Raw genomic sequence first — 19,425 nt, forward strand, 5'->3', positions numbered from 1 at the left:
TAGAAATTAAAACAATAATTTATCAAATCTTTTATCATTGTGTTAATATAAAAGAGACATACATTAGAGATAAGGTGGATACTACAATGAAGATTTTATTATTGTCTTCATATGAAGATGCTTCTTTTTTACCATTAGATAATGAAATGTATGGTTTGATTTTGATGTGTTACAAAAGTGTTATTTTTTTTAAAATGTAGCTAAACAAACAAAATACACTTTTAACACAAGAATCTTCATAAAAAGATGTTTTTAGCATCTTCATTTAAGTAGTTGCGTAGAGATAAAACGTTTTTTTTTTTTTTTTTTTGTCAGGAGATAAAACATGCTTAAACGGGAAAGAAACAAAAACTTAAAATTTACTTTCTCATTTGATCTTAAGACAACTTTGTTTTCCCAGCACGAAGAAAAAAAATATTACATAGACCAATCTGAATTTGGTGAACACAATCAAATAATAAACCTTTTGCTTGTTCAATTGATTAGTGTTACACACTTACACACCATTCGACAAGTACATTATCAACATCGATTTCGTCCGAAGACTAGAAAGTAATAAAAACTTAAAAACTCATTGCACAATTAGCCTTGAGCAGTTGAAGAACATGTCTCTAACAATATTTTCTTATAAAACCCTATGAACCCATTTCTCAAGCCTAAGTTGCTTCAGAGCAGGCCCAACATACGGTTTACCCTTTTGAGGGCATTTCCATTTCCCTGTAATCTCAATGACATTGGATTGTTGAACATTTGTTACATCTGTTAATGCCTTTCTCTTTTTGACAGCTTGCTTTTCACAGGCCAATGGAACTGTTCCTGTTTTTGTTGAACATTGTAGTGATACTATTTCTGATTTCTTCCAAGAATTTTCACCATTGGGTTTGGCACATTTGTCCTTCCTTGTTGAAATAAATCCATCATTTTCTTTATTTCTTGTACAAGTTGAACTCGTTCCTGAGGATCTTTTACATAAACTTATGCTCACATCAACCGTGCCATGTTGGATCTTAGCTTCTGCTTTTGCTTCTCTGATATCATTATTTTGTATCATTTCTTGAATTCTATAGCCTGAACTTTTCTTGACATCTAATGGCACTATCTGCGCTTCTCGGCTACAATTAATGCTTCCATGATTCATCCTTATTGTTTCCCCATACTCCTTTTGGTTAGAATTATGTTTCAATGTCTTATCCTGTATACATGGCTGCAAAACATTTTCCAAATGGGAAGTGCATGTAGTAGCTAAACTTTTTTCAACTGCACTACCATCGTTACCCTGTGATTTTCAGTTTTCAACACCAGAGAAAATTAATGAACACAGATAAGTTGGATGTGTTGATGTATTGCAAGTGCAAAGTAATATGTAATCTACTTGGTATGTATTAAAAAAGTGTTATGTATACCCTATTACTTCTATCATAGAAAGATTGTTGAAAAAGAAATATAGAATAGTACCCTCCTAGAAGGCTCTTCTACCCTTTTTTTTTCATCAGAAGGGCTATGATGTGGAAAACATGCTTTTGGATGATCATTCTGAGACCTGTCTTCATCTTCATTTATGACTTCTAAATCAAGCCTTTCCTTCTCACACTCACTCTCTTCTGAAACAACATCCTTAGTCATGCTATACGTATCCGGCACATAAGACTCGTATGCATAGCTGGAGAACCAGTTTCCAATATCAAGAGGCTCTGAATCAAAAGAGAAAACATAGCAAGCACAGATATACACAAAGTAACCACAGTTAACTAGTGGAAATAATCAAACATTTCACATTTTCTGTATGATTAAACGTTTCTTGGTAGCCAAATCAGAGTACAAACCTGAAAGGGGTGAGTCTGAGCTAAAAGAATCCAAACTCTGCTGGAAAAAAAAAAGATTTAAAACCTTAAAAGCCCCTTCTGAGCTACACACAATAATACAGTTCGTTAAATTCCTTTTTTTTTTTAATGATTATGCATTCAATTCAAAATTAGCAAGTTGAATTGAAAAATTTACCCTGGTCAAACACACTTTCTCATTGTGCTTATCATCCTCAACTACTTCATCTTGGATCTTATCAATTTCGAAATTCGCATTTTCTTCTTCATTTTTCTGGATATTGGATCCTCTAAACTCAGATTCTTCAAACCCAAAATTTGTATCCGGATCGGGAGATTGATACTTGTAGCTTGAGAACCAGCTACCAACATCAGGAGGCTCTAACAGATAACCCCACAAAACACATTTACCAAAATGAGTGCATATTTTTCTGCTTAGAGTTTAAAGAACTCCTAAGTTTCTCGTTTCTAACCCATTACTCGATTTCATGCTGTTACGAAAATTTCAATAAAAAATTGATACATACCAGAAGGGAATGAAGGTGACGGAAACGAATTGGAAATCTAAAACAAGCAGAAAGAGGGGGGGGGGGGGGGGGGGCGGAATCAAGTCAGAAAATTGAAAATGTAATTTTCTCAGCTGCCAAACAGTGAAAAAAGAGAACGGCAGAAGCAAAATGTGGTTGAGGATTTTACCTGGGAATCTAGGTTTTCAGGGCTCAGAATTGAATCCATGAAAACGCATCTGAAGAATCTAGGCTGGGAAGACACACGAGAAGCTGAAATAATAAAATTATGTTTAGTTCTCTTTCGGAATTTTGAATGATATGCCAAATTTTTGCTTCTTCGCGGCGCGGTATGGCGCCAATTTTGAAAAAGTTAAAAGAAAGAAATTATTTTTAATAAATATGATATTCTTTTATAGATTTATATAAAAAAATTTAAAAAAAAAAGTATGTTCTCAATTTTGTATAGAAGATGAAAAAAGAATTGATCTTACCACGTGTAGTCTAAAAATCAGTTTACAGATATATAAAATACATGTTAAAATATAGAATATATATTAAAAATAAATTAAAATATATATTTATACATAAATATATTATACCTAATTTTTTTGTGAACATAATATTTTTTTAAGGGAATTTCTATAAAAAAAAAAACCATATTCTTTTATAAGAAAAGAAACGCACTATGATAGTGAGTGGTAAATTCACTAAATGAAAAATACCCGTATAAAAATTTGGAAAAATTCTGCATCCATGTATTTTTTACATGGTTCATGGTTGTTAACCAAGTAATTTCCTTTACATGCGTGTCCCCTACCCTTCACTCATTTACACGCGCGTCCTCTATTCTTCACTCGTTTATCATACACGCGCTACATATAACGTGCTGCAACCTAAAGATTTGCTCAACGTAAACCTAAACCCTAAATCCTCTGTTGCAACGTAAACCTCCTCCTCCTTTTTCTCTGTTCGCGTTCTTCCTTATTGATCTGCATTGCCTTCGTCGTTCTCCTCTGATCGTGTTCATCTTCTCGTTTTCTTATTTCGATCTGGTTACGTTGCATTTATCTTCTTCTTATTCTTCTTCGTTTTCTTCTTCGATATGCATGTCTGAATCGAAACAATAAATGACTCAACTTCAAATCAGGATAGCGATTTGGATTACTCTTCTAAAACGAATCAAACTAACAAAATTTGGATTATTCAATTTTGAATCGAATTGAATGGAATGCAATTGCTAATTTGAATTGAATTAAATTGATGGAGACGTACTGGATTGAATTGAGTTGAATTGATAATATGTAAATTGCAGGCAGAGTTATTTGAATTTAATTTTATATAGTGGATTATGTTTCGTTCACTCAGTTCTATACAATTGTTTCACCATGAGTACTGTGTTCGGTTCATTCTGCAGAAAGCTGTTTGAATTTGATTTTATATAATGGATTATGTTTCGTTCACTCAGTACTATACAATTGTTTCACCATGAGTACTGTATTCGGTTCACCATGAGTACTGTGTTCGGTTCATTCTGCAGAAAGCTGTTTGAATTTGATTTTATCTAATGGATTATGTTTCGTTCACTCAATACTATACAATTGTATTGTGTTCGGTTCACCATGAGTACTATGTTCGGTTCACCATGAGTACTGTGTTCGATTCACCATGAGTACTGTGTTCGGTTCATTCTGCACTATTCAAAACTCTTCTTCCTCACCTTCTACTACTTCTTCACTAGAGAAAAAGAAAAAGACAAAAAAAGAAGAAGACGCTTCGTGCGTAAACGAGCGTGAAGAAGAAGAAGAAGAAAAAGCGTTGGGCAAGAGCGATTTCGTGTGTGTTGGGCGCGTGTATTTCACGTTTCATTTAATGGTATTGGATTTTTTTTGTGTTGAACCAACTTGGTTACATGGTTACATGGATGTGTAGCATCCCGCATAAAAATTAGATAGCGTTGGGGAGCTAATAAAGGATAATTACATCTTTAATTTGCTTAACATTTAGAAAAAAACGTTTTTTATTTATAAAAGGTTTAATTACTCTATTTGTCCCTATAAGTTCACGAAATTTTTAATTAAATCTTTATACTTTTTTTCTTTTAATTGAGTCCTTGCACGATTTTTTTAATTAAGTCTCTATACTTTTTTTTCTTTTTAATTGGGTCCTAGTACCAATTTTTTTTAATTAAATCCGATATAATTAAACTAAATACCGTTAAGAGGGACCTAATTGAAAAAAAATTGGTGCAAAGACTCAATTAAAAAGAAAAAAAGTGTAACGACCTAATTAAAAATTTCGCAAAACTATAGGGCCAACAGAATAATTAAACCTTTATAAAATATACACTTTTTCCATCAAAATTAAAATAACATATAATTTAGTCTTTTTGTTCAAAATACTATAATAGTGATAATAATATATTTATTATTATTGCAATATATATTTTTTAATATTTTTTATCACATGATACAAAATACTTTAATTTGTTTATTACATTAGTATTAAATAAAATTTAGACTCATTCTTAAATATTCTATATTCTTATTAATTAAACAAATATTAACTCTCTATTTATTATATATGGTTCAAATTTAAAATTTATGGTTTGGAGTTAAAAAATTTAAAGTATTTTATTTTTTTGGTTTTTCCTTTCTTAAATTTGACGGCAAGTTAATTTTAACGAAATATTACACTATTCACTTTTTCCGAACAAATTAGCCTTTGCATAAAATTTATTACATTAATAATCATATAATATATAAAAAATTTAAATTAAATATTTTTCTAAGTTATTTTTAGTAATCCATTTTTAATCAGGGCTGAGCAGGTCTCTTTTTATGGATTACTTTTTATAACTTTGTCGCTTTGATTAGTCTGGTCCGACTTTTTCATGTCGGTCCATTCTAAGTTATTTTTAGCAATTCATTTTTTCTCAGACCTCGTCAGGCCTCTTTCTATGGATGACTTTTTATAACTTTTGTAGCGTTGATCGGGCGGTGAATTTGGTTTTCACTTTGCCAACCTTGTCGTAATCGAACGATGAATTTGGTTTTCATCTTGCCGACCTGTAGCTTTGTAATCGGATGATGAATTTGGTTTTCACCTTGCCGACCCTGTCGTAATCGGACGATGAATTTGGTTTTCATCTTGCCGACCTTGTCGTGATCAGGCGGTGAATTTGGTTTTCACCTTGCCGACCTATCGTGATCGGGCGGTAAATTTGATTTTTACCTTGCCGACCTGTCGTAATCAGGCATCTTGGTAGGAAAGTTTTTAGGGAATCTGCAAACTTTTAAACAATAAAATGAATATATGAATAAGAGTGTGTACATGTTAGTGCTTACCCTTCTAGGTCGGACACTTTGTGGTGACCTTTCCCCAGTATCTCTGAACAACTTGGTATGGTCCTTTCCAGTTGGCTGCTAGCTTCCCTTCTCCTTACCGATCTTAGGTCCATTCGACGTTTTAGTGCTTCCTCTTTAATCCAAGCTCTTTCTCAGACTTCTGGAGGTAGGTCGAGCTCTTCCCTTTGAATTTTGGGAGTCAGTCTCTTCGTTGTTCTTGATTTGAGCCGTTTCTCATCTTCTTTTCTGCAGGTTAGTCGTTATTTTCTCTATCTTTTTTTACTTTCCACAACTGTGCATGCTTTTGATGTAAAGCTTTGACTTTGTATTTGGGTTTTTGCTCTGAAGAACTTTGGTTCTTTCTGCAAAAAGTTTGTGTCATTGGTCGTTTGTTGTGACTTTTCTTTTGTCGTTCGCCTTTGAGAAGAATGTGTGCTTTGCTTAGGATTTTGTTGTTGTTCCTGTTTCTTTTCATCGTTGCCTGACTTCTTTTGTATGAAAGTTCTAACTTTTGTTTTGACCTTTTGTTTGAGAGGTGTTCGGACTATTTGAGTATAGATTGTCGACTTCTCTTCTCTGTGTTCTTGCCCTGTTGTTGCCTCCAAAGGGTGCCCCTGGACTTTCGTGTGAGTCCTGGGTTTCCCTTTTACTCTAGTATCCGACACTTGATGTTTTGCTGTTATTGTCCGAGTTGTTTCCTTATTTGCCCGAGTTGTTTGGTAGTAACCCCATTTTTCTTTTTCTTACTGTAGGAATATTTGACCTATGTCTTCCCGCAAAAATATTGCTGAGATGTCTATTAAGATCCCGGACGGCATGTCTGACTGGCTGGATTCCATAGTTTTAATGTGTGTTCCTGAGTACTGTGTGCGACTTAGGAGGTTCCATAGAATTTGTAGGGATAGGGACAAGGAGAAGAATCATGAGTTGGTGTCGCCGGACCTTGAGGATCGGGTTTGTTTTCCTTCCTTGACTCCGGGGGAACGACCCTGACCTGATATGGTTAGGACCTTTATCCTTGTCCTGAGATGGGTTAGGAGAATCCGGTTTTTGAGCTGTCTCCCATTCGGGAGTTCTCCTCCATATTGATATATTTTTTCGCCCTTTCTTGAACCTCGTTTAGAGCTGTGGGGTACTTCTTGGATATTGAGTAGCTGAAAGGTCCTTCTCTTAGGTCATTGATGAGTCCCATGATAGCCGCTTCTGTTGGAAGACTTTGTATATCAAGGCATACTTTGTTGAATCTTTCCATGTACCTGTGAAGGCTTTCCTGTTCTCATTGTTTAATTCCCAGCAAGCTTGGAGCGTGTTTGGCTTTATCCTTTTGGATGGAGAACCTGGCAAGAAATTTGTTGGCTAAGTCGTCAAAACTTGTGATGGATCTTGGAGGCAAACTGTCGAACCACTTTATTACTGTCTTCGTTAGGGTAGTCCGGAAGGCTTTGCATCGAATGGCATCCGAGGCGTCAGTGAGGTACATTCTGCTTCTGAAATTGCTGAGGTGATGGCTTGGAACCGATGTGCCGTCGTATGGGATCACGTTGGGAGCTTTGAAGTCCTTTCGAACTTTAGCTTTCATGATCTCTTTGGTGAATGGGTCTTGATCTTTGTGGGGGCTATCTTCATGACTGGATCGAGCGGTCTTGGTTTTGAGATCGGCTTCGAGCTTTAAGAGCTTGTCCTCTAGCTTTCGACGTCGTCTTATTTCTCTCTGAAGGTCTCTGTTCAGCTTCATGTTCCAGCTGTTTAAGGCGATTCTGTTGCTCACGGATAGCTTCCAAAATTTGTGTGTTTGGGGGTTGCTTATCTCCCCCGCTTTGAGGTGTGTCTTTGGAGGTGGCGTCCATGTCTTTGTTTGGCCTTCTGTCCACCAAACCAGAGTTGTGATTGTTGTCATGGTCGTCCGCCATGGTGATGAGATGACTTTCAGGTTCTCCGAAAATGGCGTCAATGTTCCGAGGGTTACCTGAAACTGTAGGTCTATCTCGGACGAGATCTGCGGTAATGGCCGGAGCTGACGTGTCCGACTTGTTGGACTTGGTGGTGCTGTTGATCCTTCGTCACCGGAGGGTGGTGGTACCTGCAAGAGACTCCGATGCTTAAGTTAGCACGTGCTTTAGGCAGGTTTTTTAGTAGAATCAGAGTATGAGTTATACCTGGGTGTTCCAGTGTATTTATAATAGTGTGAATTGACCTTTCTGGAGATAAGATAGTTATCTTATCTTATCTTTGAGTGAAGTCATCTTATCTTTAAGGGGAACCGCCTTTATCTTTCTGGGCTTTAGCTGCCTTTAGATTGGGCTGTGTTCCTTCGTTTTGGTCCTGCTTTGGGCTCCTCTGGCGATTTGGCCGACCTCTTTGAAAAGAGGTCAAAGAAGTCGGTAATGGGCCAACCTTCTAAGAGGTCGGTCATGGGCCAACCTTTTAAGAGGTCGGCCAACCTAGTCCATTATAGCTCGAACCGATGCATGAACAGGTGCCAAGGGAGGTCTTATAGAAAGTTTTGGAAAGGAAGAGAGTAAGAATCGTATATATTCGTGCAATTAAAGACATGTATGATGGGGTACAACTAGTGTGAAAACTCAAGGTGGTCTGACAACAAAATTTTCTATTAGTATAGGATTACATCAGGGATCATCCTTAAATCCATACCTTTTCACATTAGTATTGGAAGTACTCACAAAGCATATCCAAGAGTCTGTGCCATGATGCGCTCTTTTTGCCGATGATATCGCCTTATGGGAGAGTCAAGGGAAGACCTAAATAAGAAGTTGGATTTATGGAAAGAAGCTCTAGAAGTGTATGGTTTGCACATAAGCCATAGCAAGATGAAATATATGAAATGTAAGTTCAGCCGCCGAAGAGAAAACTCTAATACAGAGGTGAAGATTGGAGAAAATATCCTACAAAAAGTTAAAAGTTTTAAATATCTTAAGTGCATCATACAGGATAATGGAAAGATTGAACATGATGTAAATCATAGGATCCAAGCAGGTTGGTCAAAATATTGGAGTGCATAAAAGTGCCTTTAAAACTCATAGGTAAATTATTTCGCACTGTTATCAGACCGGCTATGCTTTATGGTAAGTGGTCAAACGAAATCTACATGTAAACAGTGTCTCTGTAAACATGATAGAATTCAATGCATAGTTATTAAAATTGGACCAAACCGACCAATTCGATAAAAAAAAAATCGGTGAGCCGAACGCTATATCAGTCCAGTCTGATATTTGGACCGTACAAGACAAAGAATCGAAACGAGTTGGTCAAACTCGGAGTGAATCGATAAAAATCAGTCCAACCGAACCACTTGAAATTTAAATTTTTTTGAAAATGCTTAAGGTGGGATTCGAATCTCAATAAGAGAAATGTCTTTCACAACCACCGGACTATCATGCTTTTTATTAATATATATGCAAATTATAATACATATAGATATCTTTCATCAAATAGTTTACTTCTATTTAATAGATTTTAATTTTAGTTATAAACTCACTCATTCTTAAATTAATTATATTTTTATTTAACATTAATTATAAACTCATTTTTTCTTTTCATAATTATATAATATCTATTAATATTATTTTTTAATAAATACTTGTAGTATATAATAGTATAATAGATATAAACTAATTAATAAATTATTGAAATTTAAAATAATAGTTATTTTAATATAAAAACAAAATAAAAATATTTATGATAGAGTAAAATTAACAAAATATTTATTATTCTTGTTCCATATTATTTTAGAATAGCTAGATATTTTTAAAATATTAGTGAAAATATGTATATTAAATTTTAATTTTAAATTTTAAATTATTTTTTATTTTTTATTTACATGTGACCGATTCAACCAATATTGAACAAGTGATCCAGTAGCCTGACCGATTCGATCACCGATTTGGTTCCAACAACTATGATTCAATGACGGTCTGGTTCATGTAGTTGACCCTACCTATTGGGACAAGACTTAGTTGTTGTTGTATTATTATTTAAATCAACTAAATAATTATCACTAATTTGTATATAACTATAATAATTATTAATGTGCTTATGGAGGATAAATTACCTTCTATTTTATATTGCCGCATCATGATAGATTTATTATGCACATTCTCTACTATATCTCGTTCATCGTTTGATTCTTATTTTCGTGACATTTTACGATTGTAACAATGAAATAATAAACAAACAATCCAATTTTTTTTAAAAATATTTCATTTAGCTTTTATATTTCAATCGAGGAGTATTAAGAGATCAACAAATTTTGTAATTTATAGCTATCAATTAGCCATTATTGATGTTTTCAATAGCATAAAATTTCATCCAATAGTGTGAAATTACTCACTTTTCTTTTGTTAGTTAAATACTAGTCAGATTTTAATAAAAATACTAATCCTCTAAACTTTCTCATTTCAATATTCTTATAGATTCTATAGATCGAATAAAACGTTTTTAATTTGTCAGACAAGATTCAGCAATGGAGGTCATTGCTTTGAGGAAATCTACCTAAATTTCAGATTCATACATTGCGGAGATTAATACAATGTACAGTAAAATGATTAACAATAATAATAAATTATTAAAATAAATGGAAAATGGGGACTTGCAATAAGGCAGAATACAAGACATGTAAGACTAAATTTTTGTAGCTGAATCGATTTCCTCCTGATCTTCTAATTCTTGCCGTTATCCAACCCTTCATTTCTGTAACTATCTAATATTATACTACAGTTGTTCATTGTGCAAGCATCAAGAAGACCGTGATTCCAAAGTTTGATCATGAATAACCTCCAACACCTGTAGTAAATTATAGCACGATTTAGTTTCTGAAAAAAGAAACGAAAAAGTCATGGGTTTGGGAACATGTGAGAGACGCACATATAGCAATCACAACAATGGATCAATAGAACATCTGAGCAAGATATAATTCCTATTTCCTACACCGGGAAAAACCAGATAACAATTCTACCATACTTAATCCTGCAAAAGCATTTTATTTTTATTTATTTTTTTCTAATTGATGGATACCCACATCCTGTAGGAAGAACTGTCCAGATAATAAGTTTTCAGTGCCAACCATGCCTCTTTTCATTATCAAAGTCAGCTACATGAAAATGTGTTTTGAAAGTGATTAGAATTAGATAGTAAATTAGATGTGTTCATTTTCTAAAGCCACCCTCTGGAGCATATATATTTTTTTAATTTCAAGTGATTCATATTTTAATGTTTTAGAAAGACAATGTATGTCTCTGCATATAATTCGCTGATGATTTCTATCTGGAATCAAACTCCACAAGTCAAAATATTAAGTTGTTCTTTAAGTATGAATGCTTCAAGCACAGAAACTGCATGAAATTAGAGAAATGTAAATGGAAAAAAGCAGCAAAAAGAGTACCAAAATAAAGCTGGGGATGAGATTAGCTCTTTTCCGTGAAGCTTGGAAAATGCCTCACATGCCCACGAAACATGGCCATCAGCCAGCACTCTGTCATAGCAATTAAAACCAACATTAATTATGCAACAATTTCTTTATTAATCATGCAGGAGTCAAAAGCAATCTAGCTTGATAATGATAACCGAAGGTACACATGTGGAAGATTAATAGGGTGGCAAGCAGTAGATACCTTTGCTTCCTCATAAAAGAGTTCCACAGATGCATGAGTTGCTTTTCATCTTTGGAAACATCCACAAAATCATCAAGCATCTGCAACATTACAGTTCATTATCATGGTGATTCATATGTAGCGGCATTTGTAGCTCGATATACGAGTAAACAGCAAAATTTTTATAAAGCATTACTTGGGCAAATTAGGTGTTTGGTATTTTCTAATTAAAAAAAAATCAATTTCATTTGACTTGTCTTCAGAAAGAAGATAAAAATGTTGAAACCTTTGCTTACCCTTCGATCTTCAAGATCTGCAATGTCATCATCAACTTCATCTTCACTATCGCGATCTGATAACACTTGTTCTAGAGCCATAGGCTTAAAGTAAGACACACAAAAGCAAGAGATGAGACTTATAATCAAATCAATCATTACCAGCATATGCCTATTAACAGAAGGAACACCTCAAGTCTATTGGAAAAGAATGTCAAATTACAAAAGCTACACAAAATGTGTTAAATACCCCACAAGCCATATTCAACAAGTTAGCTAGAAACGCTAGAATCCAAATTTGTACATTTTATTTTCTTAATAAAAGTATTCTGCACTACTCATATTGAGTATAATATTCTATCCCTCCAGAGGGGCTAGTGAAACATCAATTACATCCAAGATAACCCTTGTACATCAAAATCAAACCATATTTTGTCCCAGGGGAAAAGAATTTAAGAGGAACGGAGAAAGATGGGGCCTTCAAGCTCCCATCAACAACTCTGTTCCAAAAAGAGAATATCTTATGAAGGAAATAAAAAGATATGAGAAGAATTAGGATCGTAAGGTATCCTCCAACATCAAAAAATCAACCAAGAGAAAGGGAATGCAAGACAGTTAGGAAATACATACAATAAAAGGAAAGATTGCTCAACCAAAACAAATGAACTAAGCTAACCAAGGCCTTAAGCATATCACAATAAAGAATTCCCATAATCAGTAGACTCGAAAACCAGCAGCCTGTCAATATAAACAGTAAACCAGCTAGTGATCATAGACTCATTACAATAAAGTTTAGCAATCTAGCACCATAGTAATGTATGACAGATGTTATAACATAAAAACAAGATCCTTTACAGCCAACAAATCAAAGCAGCCTTAAGTTAACTAGCATCAATGGTGCATAAAGTACACCATACATCAAACATGATAATATGCACAATTGCACATTATAAAAACTATCAAGATCTTAGATATCTTATCACGTACCTGAACTCTATGTGAGTGAAAGAACTGTCTCTTCTGCAGGAGCATTCGGCTGGAGAAACAAATTTGAATTAAAAAAAAGATTGAATTGAATTGGCCAAACACGGAGGATCAAAGGAAAAGAAATAAGAAAAAATATCATTATTTCTCTGACACATTATATTTTATAAGAATTACAAGGTGGGATAGTCAATAGCTGATAACGGCTCATAGGAAAGGGCCAAAAATCCACTGCAGAAATACAGCAGATACTGTTGCAGCTTATATCTACACATATTTATTATATGTAATAATGACAAAATCTAATAAATACTCATGTAAGACGTATATCAAGAACAATAAATCAGAGACATCTCAAGACTTACAGGAAATAAAAATTCATCAAAAGTTCACTAATTTTTCATTTATACAAAAAAGGAAGAAAAAAATGACATAAAAGAAATGCAGAATGGACAAAAAACAGAGAAGATAGAAGCAGAGTGCATGTGTGAAGAGAGAATACGAAGTTACTGTTATTATGAGTGGCAGAGTGGGCAAATTTATATAGAAAAAATAAGGCTTTTCAAAATAAAATTAATATCACAAATCTGCCATCCTTTTTTTATTATTGGAAAAGGAGTTTGCACTGATATTTCAACAAGCGGCTGCAATGGGTGTGGAACCACGGCAGAGAATAGCAGCTGCTATGACCAATGCAGATGATACAATAATAATGAATGCACGAGCCAAAAAAATCAAACACAGATGATAGAAACAAAACACAATGTCAGATACTATGACGTTGCCATAATTGTGTTACATAGAAACTAGTTAATCACATATTCATGTTCCCTTAAACAAGCATCAAGTATAAAATATCAGTTAGAGAAGTAACCATAGAGAACTCAAGAACTTTAACAAGTAAAACCTAAGCCTTCAAAAGGCAAGATATAGGTTTCTAAGAACGTACTTTTTTGAGTCAGATCGATCCATGTTTAACTTCTTTGTTTTAGCAGGCACAGCAGGATCACTTCTATATACTGACTTACTAGTTTCTGGATCTCCTGAAGATTGCGGCATGGCAATTGAAACACCTTGAATGTTGAAACTGGATGCAACATATTCGAGGCAGTCTGCAGTGCCAGGAACATTGGGACCAAATCTTTCGACACCTTGTTTTTCCATTTGTAAATTCTTCTGAATATGACATGTTTTAGACATATTCTCCCCTTTGTAGGAAAGGATATCTGCAAATAATTTTTGAGATTTTAGTCCACCCTTTTAAGGGTTAAAGTAAAGAATTAGATAAGTATACAATTGTCATAGGATTGTTACCATCATTCTTCTCTAGAAATCCATTCTGTGTTCCCTCTGGTGAGTCCAACTCTAGGAACTTTACATTGGCTCGTTTTTCATTTTGAACAGAGTCCTTTCGTAAACGTTTTCGGGGTCTTGAACTGTATAGATGTTGTTGTTTGAATAAATTAAAGTCAACAATCTTGCACAATATTATATGAACTCGTTCGAGATTGCATTGAATATATACAAACAACCAACCAGAAGATGAAGGTTTGTGATTGTGGATTTACTCCGTCAGCAACACTCTGTATACATATTATAAATTTGATAACAAAATAAGCAGCTAGCAAAACAAAAAATCCATTCATCTCAAATGAAAACGCATTGCCATAACATAGCTAACATATATACATAATCAACTGATGAGGCAAACCTTGCAATGTCCAAGACACACCATTGTTTGGTGCATAATTCACACACCTTCAATGACAGATTTTCAAACAAGTTCTACAGGAGTACAGGATAGGATTAGACATTTGACCTCTAATCCTCTATTAATTTATTTAGTGTAGAGCTCATGATCTTTTAGAGGATTTTTTACTCTCAGATTTGTTGAGATATTTGAAAACTATGCTTCATAAATAGCTTTTTTCATCTGATTGTTTCTTGCTCTTGTAAGGAGGATCTCTTATCTTCTCTTTTTCTTGTATTATTATTCTTTCCGTCTTAATTATATTGTTCAATTATCAATTAAAATAAGAAAGTTTAGTCAATATATTCTGGGGTTACAAACACACTAAGCTAAAATATTTCTCAAATAACAACACTTGTGAATAGCCAAACATCAATAAAGCAGTCAACAATGGAAATAAAGATCAATTAGTGGTAACCAAGTTGAGCTATCCAACATCATTTTAGCTTGTTACCATAGAATCCTGGCTCTTGATAAAACATTTTATAAAAATAAACAACAATGTATTACATGAACTTTCCTCTCCCTCCTTTTTAATCCCCAACATAGTCCCCAGTGAATTGCTTGATGATTTAATCAACAGTAAAATTGTAAGCAGTGTACAATCCTTAAGAAAAGCAAACCATTAGCCATAAGTCAAACATTAAATAAGGTTCCTACCTCTGATCTCAATATATCAATTTTTACAGAGACATTAACTGCTTGGTAATCATCAGTCACCTACAAAATAAAACAAGAATATGTCAAAAAAAGCTCTTACAAAATAATCCATGAGTTTAAAAGTTTAGTTCACAATAAAAATTGCGCACCCAGAACTCAAAGTTGAATAGATCATGTGATGAACAAAGATGAAATCGCAAACCCTGCATGAATAAACCAATGCTTTGATAAATTACCAAGTGAATAAATGTAACAAATACTGAATAAATTATTAAGAAAATGGCAAAAAAAAAAAAAAAACAGCTTATGACAGGGAAATCACATACCAAATCCACACATGTTCATATCATGATAACATGAACATAGCAAAAAGGGAAGTGTGGCAAACAACTCATTATTAATTTGTCCGGTTAATTCTAGCTGAATTATGAAAAAAAAAATTCCCAGAAAAGAGTGAAAGCCCTGGCTATATCCAATCAACATTTGTATTGAATATTTTACCACTTCAAAGCAACATTCTTGACCACTCAAACCAGAGTGGTACATAAAAATTTTGTCCATGACACAATTTTCAAAGTCTTCAGTATCCTCAATTTCAAACAAAGAAAAAGTAACAGCAGCCATATCATTAAATTATTAATGAAACAAGCAATGCAATAACCTATTTAAGTATAGACACTAATATGGAAATTCAACATGGACACAATAACATGTCAAATTCTCAAAATTGTAGAATCATAGATATGAGATATCAACTCTCACTTTTTCACTATTTTAAAGGCCCTATCAAAAAGCATGTAGCATAGTTTCTACTTTCCATTGGCATTTCCTTCCCTGAATGAACATGTCTTGATATAGCTAAAACTAGTCATGTACAAGTATATTACAAAAGAATAATCCTTTAAAAAAACTGAAAGGTTAACTTTTTAGGTCCCTCTCTATCATTGTTTTTATCTATTTCATTTACAACCACTCCAAAAAAATAGATATGAAAACGGTCTTGTATTGAATTAAAATCTAAGTTAGTCTATTAAAACAGGCATGCAAAAAAGTGTCCAACTCATGCCTAGTATTCAAGTTGGATCAACCCCTCCCCCCCCCCCCCCCTCTTTTTCTTCTCAATTGCACACAATTGGACATGTCTTCGGTGTGTGCCAAACAAAAGGCATGCTTGTGTTTATAAACAATAATAATACAACTCCCGGAGGATACCTTAAAGCTGGCACATTGCATCAAGCAAAATGGACAAGAAAAATGTTCAGTCACTGCATTTGACAAGAGACAGGATATATATCAGAATATCAGATTAGCCAGAGTCTTAAAGTCCAAATTATAAGTGGATTTAATATTCTGCACTAGAAAATGCTCAGCAATAGACAGTTGCAAGGATGTTGGAGTCAGTGAAAAGAAAAGAAATCATAGAACATTGACAGCAAGTTTGATTGCTTCTCATAAAAGGCATACATGTACTATAAGAAGCCAGTGGTATAGACAAAATGTTGAATCTATTTTATCATTGAAGGTATGATATACCTTCAGTCTTTCGTATCATGTTGTAACAATCCCTGTAGTTGAAAATCACAATTCCTCCCCTCAACCTAGAAAATAGAAGCGAAAAGAGCATAATTCATGAGGCACCCTTCCATTAATTCATGTTTGGAACGACTTGCAAGAATTCACAGCTGTTGAAAGCAAATTTAGCCCATCGTGATAATTGTAAATTCCCAACCCCCCCCCCCCCCCAAAAAAAAAAAAATCTACTTCACTGTGACTATAAAGGGAGGAGCAAATATTCATAAATAACTCTGGGACAATTATCATCAGTGAAGCTTATAAATTGCTCTATGCGCTGGGGCGATTAATGCAGAAATAAACAACTAACTAATGTTGCTTTCTTAAAAAGAAGATAGAGATGTGGCAAGATGCATTAACTGGAAATTAATTTAATTCCAGCAGCATAATTATAACAAGAAAGAAAATACTCTGAAAAGTTTGAATGAGCACATTAGCAATTAAAAAATGTAGTGAGTAGTGTGTTTCAGCAGAACTGCCTGAATGAAACGATATAAATGCACATAATGCTATCATATATAGCAGTAAGTAAATAGGAATACTTACCTCCTTTTACGCCTTGCTTTTATTTTATACCGCAGAGATCTCCTAAGAAATGAAGGCTGCAAAATTGAGATATGGCATGAGTTAAGAGAGTATAATCACGCAATGAATAATCTATCTATTCTATAATAACAATAATAATAATAATAATATAGTAATGTGGCATCCACGTTAATTCTAAGAATAACAACTTTCCAAATGTGGAAGGCATACACATAACAATGTCTAGAATATCTAATATATATGGTATTCAATTCATTTTCTATCAAGGTCAGCTCACCACAACAGTTGAAGCATTTAGTTAGGGCTTCCTTCAAATAACAAAGTTTCGGTTCTTCAAATTACAGGCAGAAACGAAAACTTAATTCATAAAGAAAAAAAAAACAAAAAACAAAAAACCAGTAAAAGGTTTGAAACATTATGCCTAAAATATCATATGGAATTATAATTGGAAGACGCAAAGTGAATTAATTAATAAATGGAAAAAAAAAGAATAAGAAGAAGGAGAAGAAATAGAAGAATACGTTGTGAAGAGAACGACGGTAGAGGATGTTGTAAAGCTCAACAGGCTTGCAGTAAATCAAGAGGCTCTCGTCGGCGGCGGTGTCTTCGTCGCCGGAATGGTGAACGGGAGAATTTTGGCGGCACATGTTTGGTTAGTCTGAATTTCAACTGCAAAGAAACTGTGTAGTTGCTAATCTGAGAGAGGTTTAGGTCAGAACGACGAGACGACACCGTATGGAAGCAAATGTTATTTATTGCAGAGAAGCTGAAACCGAATCCACGAGAGAGAGAGAGAAGGGGGGTGGGGGGCGATGAGGAGATCTGGCGGAGAAGAAGGAGGGGGCCCCACTCTGAGAACCTAATCCAAATTTTGAACCCAACACTCCTTAATTATAATTATGGGCAACGATGGTTCATTTACGATTGTTGTGGTCCAATTGAGCCCAAAATCATCATTTAATAATGGTGATTAGTGAAGAGTTTAAATGGAAGACTGGTATTCTTTCAAGACAATAAGAAAAAAACAAAAAGAAAAACTCATAAGTTGCTCCGTAGAAGTCACGCCTGTTCAGTGATTGAGCTAAACTGCTAAAGTGCTCGAGCTCAACCTCTTCCTAAAACAGACAAAAGTCTACCCGACCAAAATGTATCAATTTGCACCTCTCTAACCACCACGTACTTTACCTTTATTTTTTTAAAAAGATAAAAAGTTTATTGATTTTTTTATTTAAAAATATTTAAATTTTTTAAAATTTAAAAATTTATAATTTTTTTTAAATTTAGACCTATCAATTTTTTATGTTCACTTGAATTTGTCAGATCTAACGAAAAAATTAAAAGTAACTTTTGTTGTACTAACTTAATTGATACGGATGTACACGTAAAAATTTTTAAAATAGAACAAATTTAACATAAAAAATCGATGATCCAAATTTAAAAAAAAATTAAAGACATAAATATATTTTTAAATTTTAGAAAACTTAAATATCTACATATAAGAATTAATTTGTCTTTTTTTATTTTTATTTAGTATGCTTTTTTATAAGTAATATTAGAGTAAAAAGTAAGAATTCTTTTTTTGGAAATGAGAGTACGAAACCTAGATTCAAAAATAAAAGAATGTTGTGATAAGATCTTATATGGATGACCATTGACTATGTATGACTTGGATGGCTCAACTTTCCTATAGTGAAGTGCTATATTACCAAGGAGATTACATTTAACGAAAGAGGAAAAAGAGAACTATTGTACATGTATAAATAGGAGATTAAGCCTCCGTTGATTACACATCAATAACAATAATCTTCTTTTTCTATTATCTATATACCAAAATTTTCTCTCTCTCTTTCATACGCTACTATATATATATATGAATCATCTCTTTTATAATAATAATTATAGTGAATATTACTATTAGAGTTATCTAATTATATTTCATATTTTATATTTGTTACCTCTTATTTATTTATTTATTTAGTTATTTTATAACACGTTATTAGCACGAAACTCTAACGAAGTTTTAGGAAGACTCCAGGTAAAAATTTTTATTATGTCGAAACTCTTTCATTTTGAATATAATACTCTTGATATATTTGAAAATAATTATTTATCATGGATATAGATGTTGAAATCCATCTTGATTTAATGGATCTTGGAGATACCATTGAAGCTGAAAATAATGCATCCCAAAAGGATAAAGTCATAGCCATAATTTTCCTTCGTCATCATCTTGACGTATGATTGAAAAATGAATATCACACATTAAAAGATCATGTAGACCTGTGGAAAAACCTTGAAAAAATGTACAATCATGTGATACTTCTTCAAGCCCGATATGTTAGAGAAAATTTTCTCGACC

At 33.6% G+C, this 19,425-nt stretch overlaps 2 protein-coding genes across 3 annotated transcripts; both read right to left on the minus strand.

The window, feature by feature from the left end:
- Positions 1–455: 455 nt before the first annotated feature.
- On the minus strand, positions 456–2,615 carry LOC112800366 (uncharacterized). 2 transcript variants are annotated; one of them, XM_025842602.2, is made up of 6 exons: positions 2,517–2,615; positions 2,348–2,384; positions 1,999–2,201; positions 1,824–1,860; positions 1,456–1,691; positions 456–1,276 (listed from the first exon to the last, which is right to left on the minus strand). In XM_025842602.2, the coding sequence occupies exons 1-6, from the start codon at positions 2,553–2,555 to the stop codon at positions 626–628; spliced, it is 1,203 nt and encodes a 400-aa protein (XP_025698387.1). In that variant the 5' UTR covers positions 2,556–2,615; the 3' UTR covers positions 456–625. The 2 variants fall into 2 exon arrangements, with proteins under 2 accessions (XP_025698387.1, XP_025698386.1); XM_025842601.2 differs by having other exon boundaries at positions 1,824–1,863.
- A 7,464-nt stretch (positions 2,616–10,079) lies between these two features.
- LOC112800367 (polycomb group protein VERNALIZATION 2-like) lies at positions 10,080–18,228 on the minus strand. The gene is made up of 14 exons (XM_025842603.3): positions 17,588–18,228; positions 17,067–17,122; positions 16,482–16,546; positions 16,161–16,213; positions 15,098–15,151; positions 14,949–15,008; positions 14,075–14,121; positions 13,853–13,974; positions 13,488–13,764; positions 12,542–12,590; positions 11,576–11,659; positions 11,301–11,380; positions 11,072–11,161; positions 10,080–10,473 (listed from the first exon to the last, which is right to left on the minus strand). The coding sequence occupies exons 1-14, from the start codon at positions 17,711–17,713 to the stop codon at positions 10,350–10,352; spliced, it is 1,287 nt and encodes a 428-aa protein (XP_025698388.1). The 5' UTR covers positions 17,714–18,228; the 3' UTR covers positions 10,080–10,349.
- Positions 18,229–19,425: the final 1,197 nt, after the last annotated feature.

The sequence above is a fragment of the Arachis hypogaea genome, chromosome 5 (assembly GCF_003086295.3).
Source record: "Arachis hypogaea cultivar Tifrunner chromosome 5, arahy.Tifrunner.gnm2.J5K5, whole genome shotgun sequence".
NCBI lineage: Eukaryota > Viridiplantae > Streptophyta > Magnoliopsida > Fabales > Fabaceae > Arachis > Arachis hypogaea.

Excerpts from the sequence above, each read along its gene's own strand:
- LOC112800366 (XM_025842601.2), bottom strand. The coding sequence starts at position 2,555 with ATGGATTCAATTCTGAGCCCTGAAAACCTAGATTCCCAG. Across the intron at positions 2,385-2,516 it reads CTGAAAACCTAGATTCCCAG|ATTTCCAATTCGTTTCCGTC; the intron begins GTAAAATCCTCA and ends TGCTTGTTTTAG. Across the intron at positions 1,692-1,823 it reads CTCAGACTCACCCCTTTCAG|AGCCTCTTGATATTGGAAAC; the intron begins GTTTGTACTCTG and ends CTTTTGATTCAG.
- LOC112800367 (XM_025842603.3), bottom strand. The coding sequence starts at position 17,713 with ATGTGCCGCCAAAATTCTCCCGTTCACCATTCCGGCGACGAAGACACC. Across the intron at positions 16,214-16,481 it reads CATGATACGAAAGACTGAAG|TGACTGAACATTTTTCTTGT; the intron begins GTATATCATACC and ends TGTCAAATGCAG. Across the intron at positions 11,381-11,575 it reads CAGATCTTGAAGATCGAAGG|ATGCTTGATGATTTTGTGGA; the intron begins GTAAGCAAAGGT and ends GTAATGTTGCAG.